At 43.4% G+C, this 23,491-nt stretch overlaps 2 protein-coding genes across 2 annotated transcripts in view; one reads left to right on the top strand and one right to left on the bottom strand.

Moving 5' to 3' along the window:
• IQCG (IQ motif containing G) overlaps positions 1 to 7,470 on the top strand; it is a 22,412-nt gene extending 14,942 nt beyond the window's left edge. The window contains exons 6-10 of the mRNA XM_031055401.1: positions 2,075 to 2,236; positions 2,853 to 2,927; positions 4,386 to 4,517; positions 5,696 to 5,797; positions 6,257 to 7,470. Coding sequence (XP_030911261.1) covers positions 2,075 to 2,236; positions 2,853 to 2,927; positions 4,386 to 4,517; positions 5,696 to 5,797; positions 6,257 to 6,394 — 609 coding nt within the window. The 3' untranslated portion in view covers positions 6,395 to 7,470. The remainder of the gene's footprint in view (positions 1 to 2,074; positions 2,237 to 2,852; positions 2,928 to 4,385; positions 4,518 to 5,695; positions 5,798 to 6,256) is intronic.
• A 3,860-nt stretch (positions 7,471 to 11,330) lies between these two features.
• LRCH3 (leucine rich repeats and calponin homology domain containing 3) overlaps positions 11,331 to 23,491 on the bottom strand; it is a gene marked incomplete at its 5' end in the record, with an annotated part of 57,302 nt that continues 45,141 nt past the window's right edge. The window contains 8 exons of the mRNA XM_031055424.1: positions 11,331 to 13,699; positions 15,976 to 16,053; positions 18,139 to 18,276; positions 19,784 to 19,902; positions 20,508 to 20,621; positions 21,116 to 21,164; positions 22,021 to 22,092; positions 23,398 to 23,478. Of these exons, the coding sequence (XP_030911284.1) occupies positions 13,499 to 13,699; positions 15,976 to 16,053; positions 18,139 to 18,276; positions 19,784 to 19,902; positions 20,508 to 20,621; positions 21,116 to 21,164; positions 22,021 to 22,092; positions 23,398 to 23,478 (852 nt within the window). The remainder of the gene's footprint in view (positions 13,700 to 15,975; positions 16,054 to 18,138; positions 18,277 to 19,783; positions 19,903 to 20,507; positions 20,622 to 21,115; positions 21,165 to 22,020; positions 22,093 to 23,397; positions 23,479 to 23,491) is intronic.

Genomic DNA, 23,491 nt, shown 5'->3' with positions numbered 1-23,491 from the left:
AGTGGGTTTTGCATTTCACTTCCTGTCTGCTTTGGATTGTGTAACCAAGCCCCCAGACTCCCCACCTCTAACCAGTGTGTTTTACAACACTGCAGACCAAATCCAAACCACAGACATGCCATTCACTGAGAAAACAACAGAGCAGATGGGCCCCCATCCCAGCTGAGGCCTGGGGCACGAGAATCAAAAGCACTTTTTTCTTTAATAAAATGTGAAATTAAAAAGAAAATAACCTGGTGAGAAGTTCATGCTCTGCCCCAACTATCTGAGTACTTTGTAACCTAGGCTGAACTCTTATTTTCTGGCAAGTTTGCAGATCATGAGCAGATAGCAGTAACACACCAACACCAGCAGTGTTTGACTTCCCTGAGCCTCAGCGCTACAAAAAGCTGTGGGTTTGCTTTTTTTAAATTAGCAGCTCCTCAGTCTCTCTGCTGGTTCTTCAGTTTAGACATCATTCCACTATGACCCAGGAAGACCATCTCAAAATAGAGTGGTACACTCACATCCCCTGTCTACTGACCAGGAACACAACTCCTCCCAAAGGCCACCAAAATTCCATGCCAGGGAAAATAAAGGCCATGACCAGAAACCTTAAAAAGGCACAAACAGCTCATGTCTGTAGCTGTCTGCAGTCATATGATGATATGGCCATAAAATCTGATGTTTGAAACATTCAAAAACATGTGAACATCTTTGAACCCACAAAACAGCATCAGCCAAGGCCCCAATTCTCCTGAGCCTCATAAATGTACTCTACTCTTCCTATGTATGACAAGGGGTGCAGAAGGAAGGACTTTCCTTTTAACTGCTCCAAACTCTTCTTATAAGGAGACTTTTCCCAGATGAGTCATGCTACAAGGGCTTTCAAACGCAGCACTATTGAGCTGGCTTCTTTTAGTGGCATTTTTCCATGTTTACACAGCTAAGGAGTGTGAGGTGCTTCAGAGACAAGATATGTGGGCTTCAAAAAACGTCAGCCCTTTGGTATTTCATCTTCAGCTGTGGAGGTTTGGCTGATGAATATCAAACCCACCACAGCATGGCAGGGAAGCAAAGAGAAAGGCTGTAATGGAGCAGTTGGGTGCATTCACATTGATCTTGCATAATTACACAGGAAGCTTTGATGACCTTTTTAACTCAATAAAAAAGGCTTCATTTTACAGGCATTTGTCCCAAGTTCCATCCCCAGGGTAATGAACCTTTATCTGCTATTCAAATAAATTAATTAAAAAGGAGTAAACAACAGCAATCCCAAATCAAGCAAATGCACTTTGCTTCCTGAGCACGCTCCAAAAGCTGGACAAACCACCCAGGATTCTGGCCTATGGGAGAACTCTAGGGAATAGAAAACTGAGCTTTCTGCCCCAGGAAAGCTCATCTCCATGGCAGAGCAAGGCATGGGGAGAGGCTGGGACCTCATAGCCAGCTTTTCCTTGACACTGCTTCCTTGCCCTGCGTGTGTTTTCATAATGAAGTGGGCACCATCTACCTTGTAAGATTTCAAGAAAGAACTGTTTGAAAATACGAGCAAGTCAGTATTAGATTTGCACTTATTCCTAAGGCTGTGTTTATACACTTGCTGCATAACTAGAAAAAAAAATAAATCCAGGGAATAGAGTATACTTTAGGATAACAAACTTTGGCTTTTGTGGGGCTGAGACGTGATCCGCCTCTTACAGAGGCTCACTCACTGAGATAGTCTAATGCAAGTTGTTAGTAAAAGTAAAGCCTAACTTTAAGTGGTTAAAATTCTTTGGCTTTTTTTCATGTTTATCCTAAGCATAACTGAATCCATTTCTTGACCAGAGAGCAGGCCTGCCTTCTTGTCCCACTCCATTCCACAGTCTGCTCTCTCCAGAGGCAATCACTCCTTGCTGATGGGTTTATTGCTGTCTATATGGGTAACAGATCAAACTAACCTTTGAAATGCTCCTTGAAACGGAGCAACATTCAGGGAAAGTGAAGCCTATAGCTTTGTCTCTTCTGACCTTATCAGGGAGTGGAGAGATTAAGAAAGGTGAGCTGACCTCAGTGTCCAGGCATGCTTTTGTGCTACTTTTGTCTCCACTAGAGCCGAGACACGGTTATTGATCGCCTCAAAGACAAGCTTCAAGAGATCACAGCCAAAGTGGACACAGAGAGCAACTACATGAAGAAAAACACAGATCTCCAGATCCAACTAACCCAGAAAAAGTGCAGCAGTGCAGAGAATGCCCTGGAGAAGGAAATCCAGGTAAGCCCTTCCCCACGGCCCATACTGAAAGGCCTCTCCATCTATTAAGGGAAGAGCCCTCCCTTGCTCCCCAGATGCCCTCTCTGTTCTCTCTGCAGTCACCAGCACAGCTGTTTGAGCTGGATCAGGAAGCTCACTGGGGCTAGACACCTTTATCTCTTCTATTGTTTCTCTGTATGATGCTGCAAACAGCAACAACAAGGATGGCATGGCTTTAGGAGACAGGGAATGCTTAAAGCAATGCCATGGCCAGAAAACCAGACCCAGAAGTATATCCAAAGGGGTGGTTACAAAGGTATTAGCAGCCTGAGCTCCCAGCAGTGCTCCAGCAGATTGATTATACACATAGAGCTGCTTCTGTGGTCATAACGTGATCAGGACTAGAAAATTGTTCTGGTTTTGCAAGCATCTTTTTTTGACTGATCAAGGTCTGATCTAATTGTCCCTTTTTCATGGATGGCCAGGAGCAAGGACTGCCTTGGCTGATTTTATCACTGGGAAAAATGTCTGTGGACTACACAGAGCTCCAGCATTTGTTACTCAGCTTTCAGCAGCAGTGTGTGCACACACAGACACCAACATTGTCTCACACGTGTTCTGTCTGCTCTGATCACAGAAACTGAAGAGCAAAATTGATGAGGAGATTCAGCTTCACACGGAGACTGAAAATTTCCTCATGCAAGAGTATCAGGTATGTGTGACTGTCAGCTAATGCTTAAAATAGCAACCTATAAACACCATATCATTGATTAGTGCCCAAAGGAAAACAGTTATTGCTCTATCAAATGTACCAGGTTCATGACTGCTGCAGTTTGAATGATTATTTGTCCTCAAATCTTAATTAACCCAGCTCTCCAAAGCTTGGGATTTGCTACATACAGATATATTTCCTTAAAATTAGGGTTCGTGTAGTGAATTACTTTGTTTATTCAGGTGTTATGGATTTTTTCCTCTCTCAGATAGTTGTATTTGGCTAATTGGAATTTTTTTAGACCCTACTTGGCAGTCACTGGGGCTCCCAACACCCCCAGTGAAGAGCCCAAAGTAAAGTAAGGGCTGTGCAGAAGGGAGGGACACTGGGTAGGGAATGACACAAACTGCCAGTCCAGCCTTATCTGAGGAAGAATTGGGGTTGGATCATTGCTAACCCACAACTATTGTACACATTTTCAGCAGCATAAATGTCCTTGTGGTCTTGATTCAGAGGTTCAGAGCATTCCTATCATTAACAGTGAATAACTTGACAGTGAATAATGCTGCAAAGCCTCTTACAAATGGTACAACGAGAAGAAAACCTGGACTGCTGCAGGGTACCCGAGGTCACTGCCAGTACAGAATTTAATAGGAGATAATACCTTTTTAAAAATGTAATTTGAGTGCAAACCAGTGGTGTATCTTGTGAGCAGTTGGACAGTGTGCTCTGCTCCCCAGAGCTTTGGTGTGATCAATGCTCCCAGCGAGGGGACTGCCCCAGCACATGCTGAGCCTGGCTGAGCTCCAGCAGCCAGCCCAGCAGCAGCCCCTCAGTGCTCAGACAGCAGCTGCTGGCTTTGCAGGGGCCTGCAGACAGGAGGATGGCCATACCCTCCATCCCCCTTGTGTGTCCAGCTGTGATGCTGTAATGAGATTGATGCTTTTCCTCAGATTATTTTTCCATGGAAGCAATCACGGTGGTTGCTATGGAGAAGTTATTGGTGAATAGGAGGAAGTCATCTGGGTGACTGTTTCAGAAACACCTGCCCTATTCATGAACATAAAGCCAAGTTCACAACCTGAAATAGTGTGAAGTGCTGTCCCCTGGGACCTTATTCCTGAGCTTAATCCAGAAAGCGGGGAGGGAGTCAGGCAGAGGAAAAAAGCTCTCCCACTGACAAACTGTGCTTTTTAAGCCCCCTCCTTCTGTATACACACACAACAAATGGCTTCTGGCTGTCACTTGCTACATCAGAACTGACTGCACAAAATAACTGCCCTGCAGAAATTTATGAGTAGTCTTAGGGGGTTGATGCTTTCAAGATGAGAAGGAAACACTGACCATGCACAATTTACAGGACTCTCACCCCCATCCTGAAAGCAGGCCATGTAATAGTAGCAAACCTCTCACCTGTGCCCTCTTTGCACCATGCTGAGTATCACTCTCCCCATGCAGAAGGTGAAAGAGAAGCTGGAATACTGGCTAGACAAGTATCAAAAAGACACTGCTGCAAAAGATGTAGAACTGGATGATCTAAGAGCATTGAAAGCAGAGAACTTGGAAACAATGCAGAGATTTGCCAAGGAGGTAAGACATCAGCAGTGTTCAGCCATGCAAAATCGCATTGGGCTTTTTCCTACACTCATTTGGGTAAGGAACCAGGACTACAGGAAAAAATCAGTAATTTTGAGGCATAGGCTGTAATTATAGCACTTGTCTTGGGAAGACAATGGCTGAGATGTCATCTTCTATTTGCCAGCTGTGACATCAAGGAGGGATGATGATGTTTCCCCTATAGCTATTTTCAAATACCGGCAAGTAATGAGAGAGCCACTGGCAGCCTTTGTGAGGGGCAGAGGTACTGTCCCATCCCATCAGTATGCCTCACCTTACTTTGCTGCCTGAGTCTGAACAAATCTGCTCCTTCTAGGAAGATCAGGATAAGACAAGCTGAGACTGGAAGCTCATCCCTTCCTGCAGACTGCACAAAGCTCTGTTATCAGGGAGTTGATTCTAGGTACAACCATTCCTGCCCCGCTGGGTTCTTGGTTAACTGCTGAGCTCTGATCACAGCAGAACAGCAGCACAGAACAGAGAAAAGCATCTAGAAAAATGTGTGCTTTAAAACCAAAAGGAATCTACTTGTAAACATTCCTTACCGTCCGTGGCTTGGAAATGATGGGATGGAGCTGGATGTTTCCCTGCTTGTGGGCTCATTTTTCACTCTGTACACTGTCATCTCAGTGTCCCAAGTGTGTTTGTAGATAATCTGCTGCTTGGCCTGGGGGACCAAGTGTCCTCCCCACCACCAGCTGCTGCCTGGGAAGCCATGAGGCAGCCATTTTACAGCACAGGATCAGGGGGTTAATTACATCCAGGCCGTGAGAGGTTTCACTTTGGCAGCAGCTCCAAGTGCCTGAGGACTGATGGTGGTAATGAGCAACATTTGTCATCTGGATTTAGGAAAGATCAAATAATGGAGGTGGGGGGGAAAGCCCCCACTCACACATTATCCCTAGGCTGCCCTGGAGCTCCCTGGTGCAGAGGGACACCACAACCCACGGGCCTGAGCAGTCCTGGCAGGGCTGTGGGAAGTGTGTAGTAAGGATGAGACCTGTAGGCAGCAGAGGGAAAGAATCCTTGCACCAGGGTCCAGATGAGCCCTGCCCTGGCAAGTGGCTGGGCACAGTGAGCCCTGAAGGCTGGCTGTGCAGTTCAGGGGATGTGTTTGTCATGGCTTTTGCCATCCCTGTGCTTTCCTGCAGTGCCTGACATTCCAGACAACCATCATCATTGACCGGACAGACAAGGAGACCAAGAGGAAACAAAGAGAGCGGGAAGCCCTGGAGCTGAAGAGTGCTGTGAAGGTAAAGGGGAGCAAAGCTGAGGCAGTGCTGCTCTAGCAGCAGCTGAGAATTAATAACCTGTGCCACAGGTTTTGTCCAGGCAGAAAACAGCCCAAGAAAGATGGCTGGTGTGTGATGGCACAAGCAAAGGACAAAGCCTGTTCCTCTTGCTTGGGCACACTCAGAGCCAGGAGCTGGCTGCAGGTCTGAGATGGGAAATGAAAGGGGAGCAGCCAGTCTCCTGCAAATATCACTGCACAGGTGATACAGGGAGGGTCACGGGGTAGTGCCCCTGCTTTTCCCTTGCCACCAGCAACAGGTGCCCTCAGCCCAGCTATGGATGCCTTTGGCATAATCAGCACAGGCCCAAAGGCTGCTGCATGTGGCTGGGGAGCACAGGAAAGACTTTCCAGGCATTGAGCTGTACCAGGTACCCCAGCAAGTGATTTCCCCTCAGGCCTCTCTCTCTCTCACTTCCAGGTGCAGGCCTGGTGGAAAGGTACAATGGTGCGCAGATTCCTCGGCCCCTACCAGGAGCTTGAGAAGTATTTGAAGGGAAAAGAAGAGAAGGAAACAGGCAAGGAAAAATCTGGAGCAAAGAAGAAAAGAGCTAAGTAAAGAAAGTGGTCACAGATGTGCTCCAGGACTGCTGCTGGGCCGGGCACTGTGGTATGTCTGACAGGACAAAATAAACCATGTAACAGAGCTTAGGCAATTTTGGAGAATACAGTTCCTGCAGACACAGTTATGGTGAAGTTGCACTAAAGATCTTAAAGCTGCCCTTGTACAGCCTTTTTTTTCCCAGCAGAAAGGGGATTTGCATCAAAGCAGTGAGAAACACTATATCCCCTGTGAAGTGCTTTATGGAAACAAGACAGTGGGAGGTAATCTGTTACCAGCCCAGTAACTCAGGAGCCTGGGATGTTCTGCACCCAGAACCTCCTCTGCTGCCCCCAAAGCACTGGCTGTGGCTCTGGGTCAGGCAGGGAGGCTGAGGCAGCCCCAGCTGGGCTCCCTCTGTGCTCTCCATGCCTCCAGCGCTGGCAACAGGTCAGCAGGGAGAACATGGGCAAGTCTACAGTGTAAACACAAGTGCAGTCAGAGCATGCAGGTTTCCATTCCCACAGTCCTGCACAGTGTCAGTGCACAGACAGAACAGCTCCATGCACCTTCTGACCAAGGAAAAAACAAGGAGCTGTGGAGATATGAGCAAAAGATTCTGTACAAAATCACTCTCTGGGAAGGCTAGAAATACCTAAGAAAAAGCTTTTGATGTGGCTGCAACATATGTGTAAAAAATACTGTGATTCTCCTGTCCTGGTTAACTATGAAAAATAGAAAATCAAAGCAGGTCCATCAAATGTGAACTGGGATGATGTGGAAGGGGAATAAATACCTGACACAGAGGATGTGATGTTCGTTGGTGCAACAGAAAAACAGCAAGAAGAAATACTACAATTCATGTAAGTTTTAGAACTTTATTTCAAATACCCATAGTTTCCTTTTATATTATCAATGTGCTAGAAGTTCACACTACTGGCAGAATACAGGCGATTTAAAATATACAATATTCAGACACATTTATATGTAACAGAAATGATGGAATGTATTTACAGACATACAGCATGGGATGAAGCTTTAAAATCCTTTACTCTATTACTTACACGTTTACACTGTTTTCAGAAATAACAAAATTAGATCACTTTGTAGAACATCACAATATCTATACAAAAGAATTTTCTGATGTCCAAATCCACCTTACAAGTCCTCTGTTTCCAAAACAGTTTTTCAAAGAACCATTTATAGTCATAAAGGGTAAGAATACCATTTGCCATCCTGCTGCTACCAAGAGCAGAGGTGCCCTGGTACTGTGCAGAGTTTTTAAGCAGGGGGCAGGGCCTTTACAAAAGCCTCTCCTAAAGGGGAACCCCCAGCTGCTCTGCCCTGGCCCCCCAGTGCCATCAGGGGCTCCCAAGTGCCTGGGCTGCTCCACCTGGAGTGTGTGACCTTGCAGAGCCTCAGACAGTGCCCAGGGCTCGCCAGGCTTGAGGATGGAGTGTGGCACCATGGAGTCAGTGTAGGAACACCAGCAGCACAGAACACTGAGGTGGGTCCCTCCCACATCCTCCAGCACAAATGCCCCTAAGAGAAAAGAGCATCTCTTCTTTGCTTTAACACACAGAATAGAACTTTATACATGTTTTCTTTCAAATACTCTTTTCATGGGCTACAACAAAAATTGCACATAACTACACTGAAAAATCCCAACCCATTTTGCAAGAGACAACTGAAGTGGGATTGGTTATAACACATTAAATAAACCGCATGATGAAACTTCAGGTTTGGATCTTTGTCCTAAGCATCTGGACAAGATTTAGTGCTTGCCAGCCTGAAAACCTAAGATTACAAATGTCAAACTAACACAATTACCTACACTGAAACTCCAGAGTGAATGTTGCTTACAACAAAGTACCTGGTACCAGGGACCTTCTGCCTGCCCGGCCTCCAGCCACAGGTGGCCATGAGCCACTCAGGTTGTGAGCCACACATGGCAAGAGGAAATGGCTCTTTCTTGCAGGCCAGACTCAAGCCCCCACCCCATTGAAAACTACTGTTAATTAAATGACAGAATTTCCACCAACCTGAATACTGTTAAGTTTCACTTTTCTTAAGTGCTGGAGCAATCACCACACCCTCGCAATTCCATGAAGGGAATGGTTTTCTTCAAACAGGGGTATTTAAACAGCCCATGACGGGTGTGCTGGTAAATGCAACAGTCCCTGTAACAACAGGTGACCGAATGTTGGACACCTCCCTCCCTCTCAAATGACGTGCAGAGACAAACACACCAGGAACACTCTGACTGAGTCTGTGGTGTTGCTTGTGAGAGGCAGCATCTTCCCCCCAGCAAACTGCAGCAGACACTTCAGACACCTCTGTGTAACCCTGTGGGAATGACCAAGGCTCCTCACCAACGGCATCAAGTTAAACACAAAAACTACTTAAGGGAGTGAGAATGTGTGGAGCTGCTCTTCCTGTGGGTACTGTGAGTTCCTGTCACCTCTATTCCCTGCAGGGCTCAGGGCACTGTATTTGCCCAGCGTGTGAGGAGGTTTCTCTTTGCAGCTGGGCACTCTTAAGGTGTTCTTCACTTGAAATGTGACCAACCAATGCCATAAAGCAACTGGAATAATTATGAGAAATAGGGGATTCAGCAATCACCACAACAGCCCTTGAAAGAAATACACGAAGCAAAACAAAATGGAAACAAAACTGCAACTCAAAAGGGGGAAAATTAAAATGCAGCTAAGACCAGTCCTTGGCACTCCCACAGCAGATTTTACTGCTGCAAAAATGACTTTTAGCTAATTTGTTTCCATTTCTTCTTCCTTTATCTGCATAAAATCCTCTCAGTGTGTTCTGCTTCAAATATATCCCAGACAGAATATGGCTGATGCCTGGAGTTGCTTTCAGAACATGTACCATGTATTAGTAGCACAATGTTCAGGGACAAAGGAACCACATGGGTGGAAACTGGATTTTGTGAGGCCTTTTTGGGGGGCAGGGGGGAAAGAACTGTTAATTGGTCTGGTAGTGAGCTTGGCCTTGTCACTAGGACCAGAGCATAGAGACCTGTCTCTATTTTGCACATCAGCTTTCCAGGAAAATGCAAAATTTGTCAGTTGCCTCTCCCACTTCTGTACTGTGAATTTCCATTATTGAGGAATCAAGTAACAGCAGTTCTGTAAAACCAGCACATCTCTACATAAACTCCAACTAATAAAGGGCTTTATTGAAAGCCTTGTCTAACCCTTCAGAGCTGCCTTAGCACAGAGCTGCTCTGACAACACCCAGCCCACCTGGGGAACTTGAGAACTGTGCTCTTAACACGATCCATGCTGTGCCTGCAGCGGATGCTTCAGCCCCTCATAAATGTGTTAGCTTTGAGGATTTCTAATGACCAGCAGGGCAGGCTGGCACTGTTTCCACTGCAGGGGAATGCACGGGATTCTGGTGATCCCACAAAACCACCAGAAGGGGATGTGAGGACAGGGGCAATCTCCCTCCACTGCTGTTGGAAAAGTGTTCAGATAAAGACATGTTAAAACCCAAACAGAAAGTGAACCCAGCAAGAATGCTGATGGGATTAATCCCATTTGAGCAGATCTGACTTAGTATCTTTTACTAAGGTGTTTCTGTCAGAGAAAACATGCAGTAATTTTTTCATTGGGGAAAAAAAAAAGTGTTTTTTTCTTCAACTTTTAGTGATGAGGACCTACCAAGGCAAGTGACAGCTGTGTGAAGTTTGACCCTGTTATCAAACACTGCAGGTTAAGATTGTGTGATGCAATTAAAAAAAATATTATAATAGAAATAGCCATTCTTTGGAGGCAAAGAAACTCAATTTCTTTGCACCCTGTGGGTAAGGAAAGTAATTTAATTCCCTGTGTGCCCACTGCAGCAACACCCTTTTTTTTTTCTTTTTACAAATTCCCCTAGGAATTGCTTTCCAGACTCTAAACCCATTTCTTCATCCTGCAAGATCCATTTCTACAGCTGGCTCCAACAGCCAGCCACTAGAATTCCCTGCCCTCCTCCCAATGAACTCTCATTTTTTAAATAAGGGGCAAAAATATTGGTAATAAAAATGTTCCTGGAAACTGCTGTGATCTCCAAAAAAAATGGAGAAATGAAGTAAAACATTCCTGTCAGGAATCACGGAAACTCATTTCCTTAGAACAGAGCTCTGTGTGTTTGGATGCACTGCATGGGCAGTAAAGTCTTCAGGTCCTTCTGCTTAGCCAAGGTAACCCAAAAGGTCCCGGAGGTCTTTACACAGCAGACAAGTGGTGCAGTGGCTGCTGCTTTGGGGGTGCCAGCTCCAGGAGCGCCTGGACAGTCACAGCTACCTGTGTCAAACCTTTCTCTTCTAAAATATGCAGAGGCAAACATAATTGCTCCTGAATGGGGAACAAAACAAAGACAAAAACAAAATGGATGAAAACCACTCAACTGAAAAGAAAAAAAATTAAGCAAAAGGTGACTGAAATATGAAATGTTATGGACAGGCAGCACACACACAGGGGTAGGACATGAGATTTCTGCTTGTGACAAAGGAACCATGACCATGGCTACTCAAGAAAGGTGGCCTTGGGCTAATCTCCTGTGTTCTTTTAATAGAAAACTCTATAAATAAAATTTGAAAAAGAAGTGTGGGAGAAAAGGGGAATAGCAAATTGTCCTCCATCCCTGCCCACACTGAGATGGCAGCAGTTTATGAAACCAAAGTAGATGAACTTGAGGAGGGGGTTGCTTCAATACGATCAATGTGCTACAACACAGAGCAGGAGAGGAACCACAGCTTCCTTCCCAAATCACCTTCTGGAGAGAGTCCTCCTGGGACAAGCCTGTTCAGCTACAGCTGTGAGGGAAGCCCTGCTGGGGAGCAGGGAATGAGCCACTGTCACTCACTCACCTCCCCAAAGTGCCCCCGCTTCGTAGGTGGCCCCCAAAATCATCCTGAGGAGTAACAGTAATACACAACATGCAAAAAGAGGTTTCAAAGTGTTTATTAACAGTTGTGCTATTCTCAGTCTAAAATGTATTTAAAGCCTCATCCTACAGAAGTCCTTGGCACCTCCTGGCCATCCTCACTCCACAACAGCCAGGATACATGTCCAACAGTTCTCTGTATCTGCAGAAAACAACCCAAGTGTGTCCTTCCTATAGAACTACAGAGACTATTTTTCATGGGTCATTTCCACATCAACTGGCATTTCTCCACTCCTTGAGTCTTTACTGATTTTTGAGGTTAAAGAAATCCTACAGCACAAACAGTGGCAGCCAACACTCCTCCCTCAAACTCCGAGCAGAGAGAAAACAAGTGAGCCCCGACTGCAATTCTCATAGAAAGCCGTATGTTCAGGCTAAAATACGTTTTTCTTCCAGCAAATGTATATTACTTTGAAAAAAGTGTGCTTTTTGAGAAAATACTTGTAAACTTGAGTAAATATGCCTTATCTTTTTCTTATGTATGCAAACAGATAAGGGGGAAAAAGCTTTGGAATGACTCCATACCACAGACAGTAATGACAAACAAAATTTAAAAACTGGAAGGCACTGTTAGTGTAAAACCCCTTGCAGCTTTTATCACAGTGTTCATTAGAAGTTAAAAAACACAGGAACCGAGTTCATTTTAGTTCATACCAGTAAGCAGTGCAAAAATAGCTTACTTAAAAGTAAAACAATCTTCCCCTGTCAAAAGTCCCTTCTTTACTCAGTGATGTTTGGCTTGGACAGAACACTTTGTGTGGCTTGGACAGAAGGCAGCAGCTCTTACTTGCTCCTTTGATAAAAACTCACTTCATGGTACAAGAGCTTGTGAGACCCACATACACATAACACATTTTTACTGGTAGTGACCACATTTGCAACTGAACTCCTGTGTACCTTAAACTGTGCTTCAGAGGTGTTCCAGGATATGGCTGGAATACCAGCACCACTTGCACTGGGCTTCCAAGCCATTTACTGCACTTGCAGATATAACAAAATTTATTGAAGACAGATTTGGAACAGCCATTTCCTGAACACTTACCTGTCACTGGTATCTGAGCAGAGCTCCCTGAATGGATCTCCACTGTGAGGAGACATGGTCTGTTACACACATGGGAAGTGCCCTGAAGTTCTGAGGTGTCCCTGAGACATTAAAGCATTAAAGCACCAGGATGCTTTCCCTGGGGAGGGAAAGGCTGTGAAGCTTTATGGAAGACTACCTGAGTTTTGTAAAACAGTGAAGAGTGCTTGTGCAGCCAGGCCTTATGTTTGTGCAATTGCATGATACAAGTGTTTCTGAAAATGACAGGATAAGAGGAAGAAGGGAATAAGCATGGAACAAGCTTGGGTTGGAGTGCCCAAGATCAATGGACAATTCAACAAGTTTTTGGTAAGTCTTATCCAGATCACAGTAAAATGCTGTGACATTCTGTAGCACCTGACAGGATCATAAAGATTTTTCTTTCTCTGACAGAAAACTTTTCTCTTAAAGCTGTTGAAGATCTTAATTTCTCTGAAATTTTTCTGCTTGAACTGTTATAATGTTCAAGTAGCTCAGGATTCACTGACAGTTGTTTTGAAAATCCTGAATCAAAGTAATACAGCAGAGCCTATACATTTGAGAAATCAAATGCTCTTAGATGCAGGATAAAGGACTGGGGGTAAAAAAACAAACCAGTTATAGAGTTCTGTGAATGACACCAGACCATGTCTCCTAAGACTGGGAGATCACATCAAGAACATTGACATTGAAAAAAATACTTCACATTGTTTAACATTTTTCATCAGATAATCCTCAAAGTGGTTGCATTTCCCATTACACAGATGGGGGAACAGAGGCACCAACTGACACTGCAGTTTTCACTATACCACTGGTCAGCAGACTACAGCATGCACCACATGTCCTGACCTCAGCCCTCGCTGGAGCCCAGGGACAGCACCTCCTCCCTTGGAAGGCATTTCATCTGCTCAACGTGACACAGCAAATACAAATGGGAATTGGGTCACGGACGGTGCCGTGGGTGCACCAACGTGTTTGTACATTGTACTTGTCACCTCTGTCCCATCCGTGGGAAACAAAGCACTTCATACACACAGTCTTGGCAAAGCCCAGAATCTGTTCCCAAGCACTGGAGTGATGGAGGGAGGAAGCAGCACCACTATCCTTCACTAGAGAAAAAAGACCCAGCGATAGAACATACAGAGCGTTAGCATTAGAGTACAGTAAAACACCACAAAGCCCCAGAGCTGAACGGAAAGGGACACAAGACTGGATTCTTCTGAATCTGTCCCCAGGGAAAGAAGAGTCTCAACTGTTCTTTTAACGCTGAGGTTTAGCTGGAGAATGTCAGAAGGGGAACAAAGATTGTCCTGTCCAGAGTGTGTGAGCAGGAAGGGAAAACAGACAGAAAAAAAAGGTCAGTCAGTTAGCCATAGCAACATCCACGAAGCAGTTATCAGACATCTCAGATACAACCTACACATTTGAGAAGCACATCACAGCTGGTTAATTCTCACACAGAAATCTGCAAGACTCCCATTGCAAAGAACTCAATGTCAGTGTTTAGTGTGCAGTGAGGTGCCTGTCACCTCTCCAGCTCCCAGACGTAATTATTCCTTGTTGTTAAAAACAGCAGTTTACACAAGCCTTAGTGAGACCCATTTTTCTCCAGAAGTGAAGAGGTTACAGGTATCTGAGATGCTGCTGGCATTGAGTACTCACCACAGTTCAGCCTCCACATGTAACTTAATGAAAACAGCAGGACAAGGAATAATTTATGTGTAACTGATGCTTGAATGCAGCATCCTGCAGAAATACCTATTACTAATTAGAGTTTAAGAGTTCTCTAAGTATTCCCATTGTGTGTCTCCCATCTCCCTTTCCCACAGGTAATTGCTAATAATCAGTGAAATCTAGATGCATGGATCAACCTGTTCAGCTGAGGGCTTCCTTTGATCCAAGGGCTTTAAAACCACCAAAGTCCTAAGGAAATTGCTGCTCTGCTGTGGTGCCTGTAATTAGCCCTTTCTGAAAGTAGCCTTCCCCTTAAAAGGCAAGTACTCCTACATGGATCCATGCTTTCAGAAAGCCTATTATTTTTGTAATTAGAATGGAAATGAAATGAAAAACCTTCAAGCAACTTTTCAAGAAAAACATACCAGGCTGCGATGCCATTCTGGTACCATACAGGTATCTGATGTTCACATCTCAGCAGAGATTTAATGCAGACATGTGAGAGCAGCTCTGGGTTCAGGGGGGGTATTTTACTAAGTTTTCCCAGAGAGAACTCCTTGAACTCTTTCACATTAAAACAAGATATATGAGAAAACAGGAGAGCCCTACACAGCAGGGGTAGCAGATGCAGCAGCCTGGGTTTACAGGGGACTTTTTCTTGATTGGCCTTTGTGTTTGTTTGGTTTTGATTGTGGGTCATTCCAGTGATCTTTGTACTGCAATCCCATAAAAATGACATCTTCATACTTGAGGGAGCTATAAATAGGGAAGCTGGGATGGAATTGCACAATGCCGCAGATGAATTTATATTGTGCAGTTCTGCTGGGATTGAAAGTTCAAAGGTTTTAAGGGGACAAAGCAGTGCAGGATCTCCCAGCACTAAGGATCACTTACAACTCCCTAGCCCCTTCTAACACAATTCACCACTGAGCCATGTGAAACTGCTAGGCAGCTCAATAAATAAGTCATCCTAAAGTGCCAGTGGCTCAAATGTCTGCAAGTGATCTGAAAACACCAGAAAATCCTGCATGACTGACTCAAGAACTGATTTAGATGTAGCTGGGAAATGAGTCATAGGGTCTACTTCTCCCTCTCAGAATACAAAAGAAACCAGCAGCTACAACAGAAACACCAATGCTCAGCAATGTAAAAACCCAAATCAATTAGTGCACTGGAAGGGAAATTAGGAAAAATATAATATATTAAAACTATTTGTATTGAGAGAGCTGCTGAATAAGACAAAGTGCAAAGGACAGGACAGCATAAAACGGGATAACTGGGACCAAAAGGATAAGATGGACTATTTATTATGTGTCCACCTCCTAGATATTACAAGTTTCAAAAGGGGACAAGAAAGACAGACTTCTACCATTGGTACATAACAAAAGTAGGAACTATGCAAAGACAGCTACCATCAGAGAAAGGCCAATAATTCTGCGACTTGATGGTAAGACAGTAAAGACATTTATGTAAGAGAATTATTGGGAAGGAACATGAAAAGCTTTGGGATAAAAACAAAAAAGACATGCAAACCATCATCCAGATTTTTATCCCACTTTTAAGCTGTCACATACCTAATATTGAGAAAATGTAACTGGTTTTATAGAACCTGCCAGTTCTAAAGGCAGACTCAAAGTCCATCAGCTATTATGAATTTGATGTACAGTATTTAAGTGAATCTATACTGAAATATAAAACCTATATACTACACCCTGATAAACTGTACCTGGCTTCATTTTGCTCTGGAAGACCACGCAAGGTAAGTCTGATGTATACTGCAGGACAGCTTGTACCTGAACCTTTTAAACTTTTAATCATTTTGTTTTAATCCAATATTCCAAAAAAAGTTTTATTTTGTGAAGCACCAGGCAAAAATACATCTAAAACATATCAAGGCATCAGAAATACATACCTGAGGCACTCCAATCCTTCTGCAAGCTTCCAAGAAATTCTCCACGTTTCGTCTGCATTTTGCCATTGTAAGTTTAGGCTGCAAAGGAGCAAAGGCATACAGTGTTCTTAACTGGCAAGGTTTTAAAAGATTTTACATTTTATTTAAATAAAACTGTTAATAAATCTCTTTGCCAAAACACTGTGCTGACATAAGCTTGTCTAATTCAAAGCAGGCTCTGCTGAAGTTTGCTTTTCTTAGAAAACCATCCCAGTTTTCAAAGTTGTTTTATGAAAAGCTAAGTTATGAATGCTGGATGATTTTAAAAAAAGGACAGTTCTAAGCCCTGCAATATTTATATACACAGTGTTATATAAAACTGGCTAACACTTTTAGTGACTACATTATAATCACTTAAAAAATGTCTTTTGATGAAATGCACATCCATGGCTTCCAGGCTGTGATTTCAGAGCAATTTCATGACATAAAGCAATCAAGAATCTGTTTTGGATTACTATAATGTAAAACTATATAAATATCAAACCATACTTCAATTAACAAAGAGGTAAAAAAAAAAAAAGGCTAGGTGAAAAAAAAATAATGTCAGAAAACTGGAAGTGAAGCTTGCTGCTTGTCAGTCTCTTGTACATGTGTTTAATGGAGCTATCTGAATTGCACTCACTGGCATTTTTTCAACTGAGTTTTTTTTCTGCAGTCAGTTTTCACACCTCTTCAGACATACCACAGCACAGGCTCTGTCTTGTTCCTGCTCTCAAAGCTTATTCTCTTCTGGTTCAAGAGACACAAGTTCCCTGCTCCTATGAACATATTCTGGAGCAGCAGGCAGCAGCCTCCAGGTGTTCAACACTTCCCTAAGTGATGGGGTTTCCTCTGTCCCCTTCCTGTGCTGTGTTCCCCACCAAGGAAGCAGGTTAAAGGCCAGCACTGGCCTCTTTCTCCCAAAGGACCAAGGGAGTACAAAGATCACACTGTGCCTGGGCATGATGTGATGCCTCTTCTGCTCCTGGAGCCACACGACTCCAGGCTGCCTCTTCCTTGGGATTCACATGACAAAGCCACAATTTAATTCCTAACACAGAACATTCACTGAACATCAAACCAGGCCATTGAAAAGATCTCACTGATGCAAGTCTCCTGAGCAGTGGGTCCCTGTCTTTGCTTGGAATGATCCCACAATCTGCCTAAAGTGTTGGTGTGTCCAGCTCAGTCATTCTTAAAATAACGGGGCCATCTGCCTGGTCACATCCAGTCCCAGGGACACAATGACACACTCGGCAGCCCTGGAAGCGTCCGTTCAGATTCCAATCAACACGAAGACTCACTCCAAAGGAAGGATAAGTGAAAACTACATGCACATTTCAACTTCTTCCCCAAGGAACAATCTCTGGTTTTTTTCCTTATTCATACAATTTAAAGGTGCACAACAAGCAATCTGCCTGTCCACATTACTTTCAAGTAGCTGATCCTAAATATTTTCACTGAACTTTCTGATTGCCACAAACACAAACTGGATAAATAATCTGTTGGTATCTCACAGATTTTGATCTTCCTCTAATTCTGTGCTTTTCCTACCAAATAGACTACAATACTTCCCTGCTCTCAACAGTCCCCTGACAAAGCCACCTTTTTTTCCTGTTATCAGAAAGGTACGACAGGATTTGTTTTGTTCCAGGAGATGCCGTTCTCCAAGTATCTTGAGTGTGTTCTGCTAAAATTCCTAAGCAGAGGAATTTGTAGTGCTGCAGACACAGGAATCAACTTAGTCTCTACTTGGTTTCACTGTCTTGTGTAGTGGGATCCTACTTGTTGTAATTCCCTACTATGTTTTCCTGAACTTCTCAGTCATTTTGATCTTTTAAAATTTTAGTTTTCACGCTGAACTGTCTCGTATTTCACTGATTTTGAAATTAATGTGTTTAGGGAGCACATAAAAATGTTAGCATTTGCTTACAAGCTGTTACAAGTAATTTCCTTTAAATGAAAAAAACCCGAACAGAATTTCCTTTAGTGACACTACAGACCTTTTGTAACAGTACAGATGGTTATTTTTTGTCACATACATTCACTGAGGAGAATGCTGATTTTAGTGTCTGTCTGGATGACAGGACTTTGCAGGCTATCACTCTGGACAGCCACAAAGCAGTGTCACTGCTGCACACTTACAACTGCAGGCGAGGGCACGTGGATGCTGGGGACAGAGCGGGGCCGCACGTGGTTGGCCAAGTGGCACAGGACGACGCCGTCGGTGAGAGCCGCGCCGAGGTCGCTGGGCAGGGACACCTTCAGCCGCGACTCGATGTTCTGTGGGACACCAACAGGGACACACAGGGGGCTCAGAGCTCCTGCAGGCAACTCTGCAGAGTTCCTGCACTACAACTCTGTCTGTCCTCATGGCATTTCCAACCAGCTTGCTGAATAACCCCGAGGAAAGCCCTGTGCATTACTGTGCCCAGGGCTGGCCACAGTCTGGGAGCAACTGAGTTCAACGAAGAACAGCTTTCATTGTACAGCACAGTGGACTAATACAACCATTATTCAAAAATAATGGAAATCAGGCTCTAGGAACAGTATTCTTAACCGTACATGTTCTCAGAGAATGGTTCTGCCAAGGGAAGTGAAAATAATTGTCTTTGTGGGTTGGAGGACAACACAATTAACAAAAGTCAAGACAATATTTTTGCCTTTAAAATAAAAACTGAACTATTTGGCATAAGCAGTCTTTTAAAAAGAAGGCAGTTAGCATTTGTTTAAGAGAACGAATAAAAATTCAATTTAGGCTTTCAAACTCAATTAAAATGCTGTGTGAATATCACCAACTTGTAATACTGTACAAAATTTAAGTATTAAAAAAAATTAAGCTTACCTGGGGAGCAGAACAAGAGACAGACTACAGAGAATGCAATCTGAGACAACATAAGTGAGGGTCTGCAGACACCATCAAATTTTATCTAACATAGTTGCCTGTCTCCTTTAGAGAAAGGAGACTGTCCTTACTTCAAAACTTCCCCCCAAAGAGAGGGAATTTTTTCTATCTGGAATGCTTATGACTTTTAAGATTAGCTTGACTTTTAAGATTAGCTTCAGTAAGTATATTCTTATTTATTGGGAAAATTCAACAATTAATTACAGCACCTCAAGAAATCCCTTCATGCTCTGCAGAAACAAGTCTGGGGCAAAGCAGAGCAGTACCTTAATGCCATGTGGCATTTCCAATATTTCTGTTTATTGTCATTGTACCTGGGCATAAACCAGGAGTGTGGTGCCCCTGGGCAGACAAAAACCATAAATACTAGAAACATTATTGGCTCAAGTGTTCTGCACTTAACTAAGGATAAGGCAAGAATCAACAGACAGATCTAGAGTACACGAGGAAACCATGATGGCAGCATGACTGGCAGCAGTCTCTGCACTCCATCTGCTCATCTGTCAGCTTTATAGCAAAAACGAATTTAAAAAAAGAGATTAAAAGGAAACAGTAAAGGCAACTTTCCAGGCAGCTCCTTACAAGTGTGAAAGATGATAAGGAAGAAAGGAAGCACACATAAAAGCAGAGTTCACCAGACATTTAAGAGCGGACTTGACATAATTTATTATACAGAATTTGAAGCTGACTTTAACTACCACAAACAACCAAGTGAACACCACTGCACCCATCTGAAAGAAGTGCACAGACTGTACCCCACATTTCATTTTCAACTGTGCCCCATATTGGTTCAGTGAAACTTGTCCATAAGACAAAGGCAGACTTAGCAGGGTCACAAAGTGCATTTCCTGCTATGTCCAAGTTCTGGCTCCTGGCAGCACTGACCTTGCGTAGCTGCTCTATCAGCTCCAGCTCCTCCTCCCGCTGCTTGGAGTTTTGTCTCACTCGAGGGTCTGCAGAATCATTAGCAGGAGACAAGGCACAGGTAGAGGATGAAGCAACAGCTAAAACAGCAGCATGAAGGAAAGAAAATCACTAAGCACAGTTTGGCTTCATGTTGTTTGCTACTGCACTGCACACAAAGCTCCAGAATGGGTACGTTACATTCCTTTTCACAAATCTCTTTCTTACCTTTGATTATGAATCAAACTAATGGTCTACCAACCTAAATGAGATGTCAACACAATTCCCTCACTGTTTAGACTGTGATCTTTCTGTTGGATAACAGTCATGCACAAATGATGACAAAGTTCTGCCACATGCAGTATGTTGAAATGGTTCTGTCTTTCTCCAAAAATTGCAATTCTGTTACAGGCTACTGGGCAATGCAAGAATTATCAAGTTGTTGAAGGCTTGTGCAGCAAAGGTGTAAGTGCAGACCAGGATGAGCAAATTCTCACACTTGTACAGGTATGACAAAAGAATATTGGGCAGCTCCAAATAAAACCCTGTTTGTCCACAGCATATCTGATGTCATCTGTCTACAAATGGAATTCTAGAAGTAGTTTGATGATAAAGACCTGAAGTAACAAAACACTGCAAGCCTCAGGTAATGCAGATGTCAACATAATGTAGCAAAACTAGCTGATTTCTGAGCTATATAACCTACCTTTCTTGGCTCCATCCCTGACAGCTGTTCGGAAAAGGAAACTCTCGGGTCGCTGGGAAGGGTTTCTATAGGAAGGCAGGGCTGCATGGCCAGGATATGGAGGGGAAAGGTGGACTAAACAAATGTGGAAAGGCACAGGAAAGGAAGGAGGAAGAAGGAAATGGTTAGAGTTAAATAGGAAATGGGTACAGCAATGTGGTAATTAAAAGAACAAACCAAAAATTTTAATGTAATGACGACAAAATAAATTACAGCCATGCATGATAAAAGCAGAGCAGGAAAAGGCACTTCCAAGGACACTTGCATGCAAAGCACATTCCACATACCAATTCCAACAACTGTTCTGACTCTTGCTGAATGCATCTCTGTGCCAAAGTCTCTATGAAGGCCTAAACCAGCCAAACCTTGTGCTCTGCCTAAGGATATGCTTCATCCCTTTTGTTTCTTCCCTTGTGTTTTTCTAAGGAGACCCAAGTAACTGGTAAATTCTCACACACAGCAGTGCCACAGACAGAGGTGGGAACAGATGCTCCCCTTTCTTCACAGGACAAATAAGCAAGCAGACATTTTGATCTTATTTTTCAGAATTTTCTTCCTGTCCCTGTTACCTGTCTGAGCAGTAGGTGAGCCAGGGGAGATGGTAGATCTGTCATCACTCTGTGAACGAAAAAGCAGAAGAGTATGAATGGTCCTAATCTGGAAAAGCTTTGACTACATTTTAATTTGCTGTGTTTTAAGAAAAGCTCCATCCATCTAAATGTGTTTCAGAAAAATAACCAGAAATAAGAAAAACCACTGTATGTTGTTTCCCTAGTCTTATCTCTGCAGAGACAAAGTTTTTTCTTTTACAGAAATGACACAACAGCTCTTTTTCCTTAGGAAAAAGAATCATGAAACAGTGCTGACCGTGCAGTGACAGATCATTGTTAACTTTTCCTTCCAACTCAAACTGAGAAGTGCTCTTTGCAAAGGGGACAGCAAAAACCAGGAATTAAGCAACATGCATAATTGGCAATACAGCACCCCAACAAGGACACTCCTCTTTGACACCTTTGCTAATACAGAACTGCTATTTACTGAACATCTGTCCCCAGTGAAACACACTGTGGTTTCATCACAGTGCTTACACAGACTAACGAATCCTTGTGAGGAATGAATTCAGCACAGCAGTTTCCACAGAAAAGAAAGAAACAGGCAAAGAATACAAGTGTACTTTTGATGAACTCAACTTGATCAAGAGTAAATGAACTTGTACAGAAAAAGCAACATCAAAGAGAACCAAGAAACCCTTGGAGCAGAGATGGGTTACCATGTTTTATACATCAGGCCTCCTGTAGACACAGCCTAAAGCTAAGATGAGGTAATATATACTACAGTTTAATCAGGGGAATCAGGTTCATGCCCTACCTGAACTTTTGATTAGATGCTGACAGACTAACACCTGTTTAAACCGATGTGTGGATCCAAGATTTTTTTCTTGGCTCTAGTGGTGAATGATAATAGCAAGAGATACCTTGACAGGACTGAAGGTAGAGGCACTAGGCAGGGTAGTAGCACAGCTTTCTTGGTTCAACCCTGAGAGTGACTGAATGCAGAAAGTAAGAAAGGCAGTAGCAGAGTTAGTGAGTAGCTGACAGGTCATACACAAAGGTGGAAGTAAAATTGAAGAAGTGATCACAATCACATTCTTAGAAACACTCAACAAGCAACACATCAATACCTGCTGAATTATAGTTTAGTTAGTTACTTCCTACCCTCCTGAACTTTCTGGGAGGTATAGTGCTGCTTTTACATATAATGCAGTGACATTAAAAAGAGAATTAAGAACAGTAAGTGAGGCAAAAGCTTCTTTAGTAACACCTATGCTGTCAGAAAAAAAGAAATTTTACCCTACAGTGGTCCATTCTAGGCCATCATTAAAAATAAATAGCTTCCTTTTTAGTGTTTTGAGGATGTTATGCATGTCTGAAAAATCAGGGAAACCTACGTACAAGAGGCTCAGTAATACACACTTCTGTATCTGCCACAAACACTAACAACTGGTCCTTGTGATTACACACAAAGTAGATGAGATTCTGTGCATAGAATCTCACTCCTGGGGAAGATATCAGTGTCAGGATTTACAGTGTTGCCACAAATAAAGTGCAGACACATTTCAATTATGACCAATATCAAAATCAGCCAAATAAATAACTTTTCCTGTTTATAGAACAGGGGCTGTAGTTGTGCCCATCTGTCACTGACAGGCAGATCTAAAAGGACAAATCCTGTGTCTCACTGAAAGCACCATCAGAACTTTAACACTTGAGGACTGAATGGCTCACTATGCCTTCTGAAACAGGATTCAAATAGCAAAGTGACAGCTCAGCACAGGAAACAACATCAAATGACACCCAGAAACTCTACAGGTAGTGAAAGACACATTTGGGAGTTAGTTTTTAAAACATTTGCAACTTTTCTGCCACTTCAGACCAGCACAGCCAGAAGTACTAGAAGGGAAGGTTTACACTCAGGGCAAGCCTTAAACACAAATGTTTTTAGGCCCTGTAGAGACTTACAGCTGATCCTCAAGATTGCCTCTTTCTCCAGAGCAGGGCAGCGCCAAAATGGTGGAAATGGTGGGTTTCTTTTTAATTTTTAAGAGTTTCAAATATCACTTGTCTTAGACAACACATTAGCTAGCACATGAGAACATTAAAATAAACCAGAACTAGGTGGTCTGTAACATCATTGTATCTGCTTATTCCTGTGTGAACAGAGCAGGGCAAGCTTGACACAGATTAAGAAGAAGGGATCACTATGCACAGAGCCAGCAGTGGGCACAGGGAAAGGGACACAGCACAGCACAGGCAGGGACAATCACAACACCAACACACCGCATGCTCTTCACCTGTTTGCGAGTGCCTGGCCTCCTTTTAATGGTATTGGTGTTATTGTCAATCTCAAACACAAAGACAGGCTCAAAGCCATTCTGTCAGGGACAG

This window comes from Geospiza fortis, unplaced genomic scaffold, assembly GCF_000277835.1.
Source record: "Geospiza fortis unplaced genomic scaffold, GeoFor_1.0 scaffold172, whole genome shotgun sequence".
NCBI lineage: Eukaryota > Metazoa > Chordata > Aves > Passeriformes > Thraupidae > Geospiza > Geospiza fortis.
Note: the sequence above shows the minus strand (reverse complement) of the source record. Positions and strands in the feature narration are given on the sequence as shown.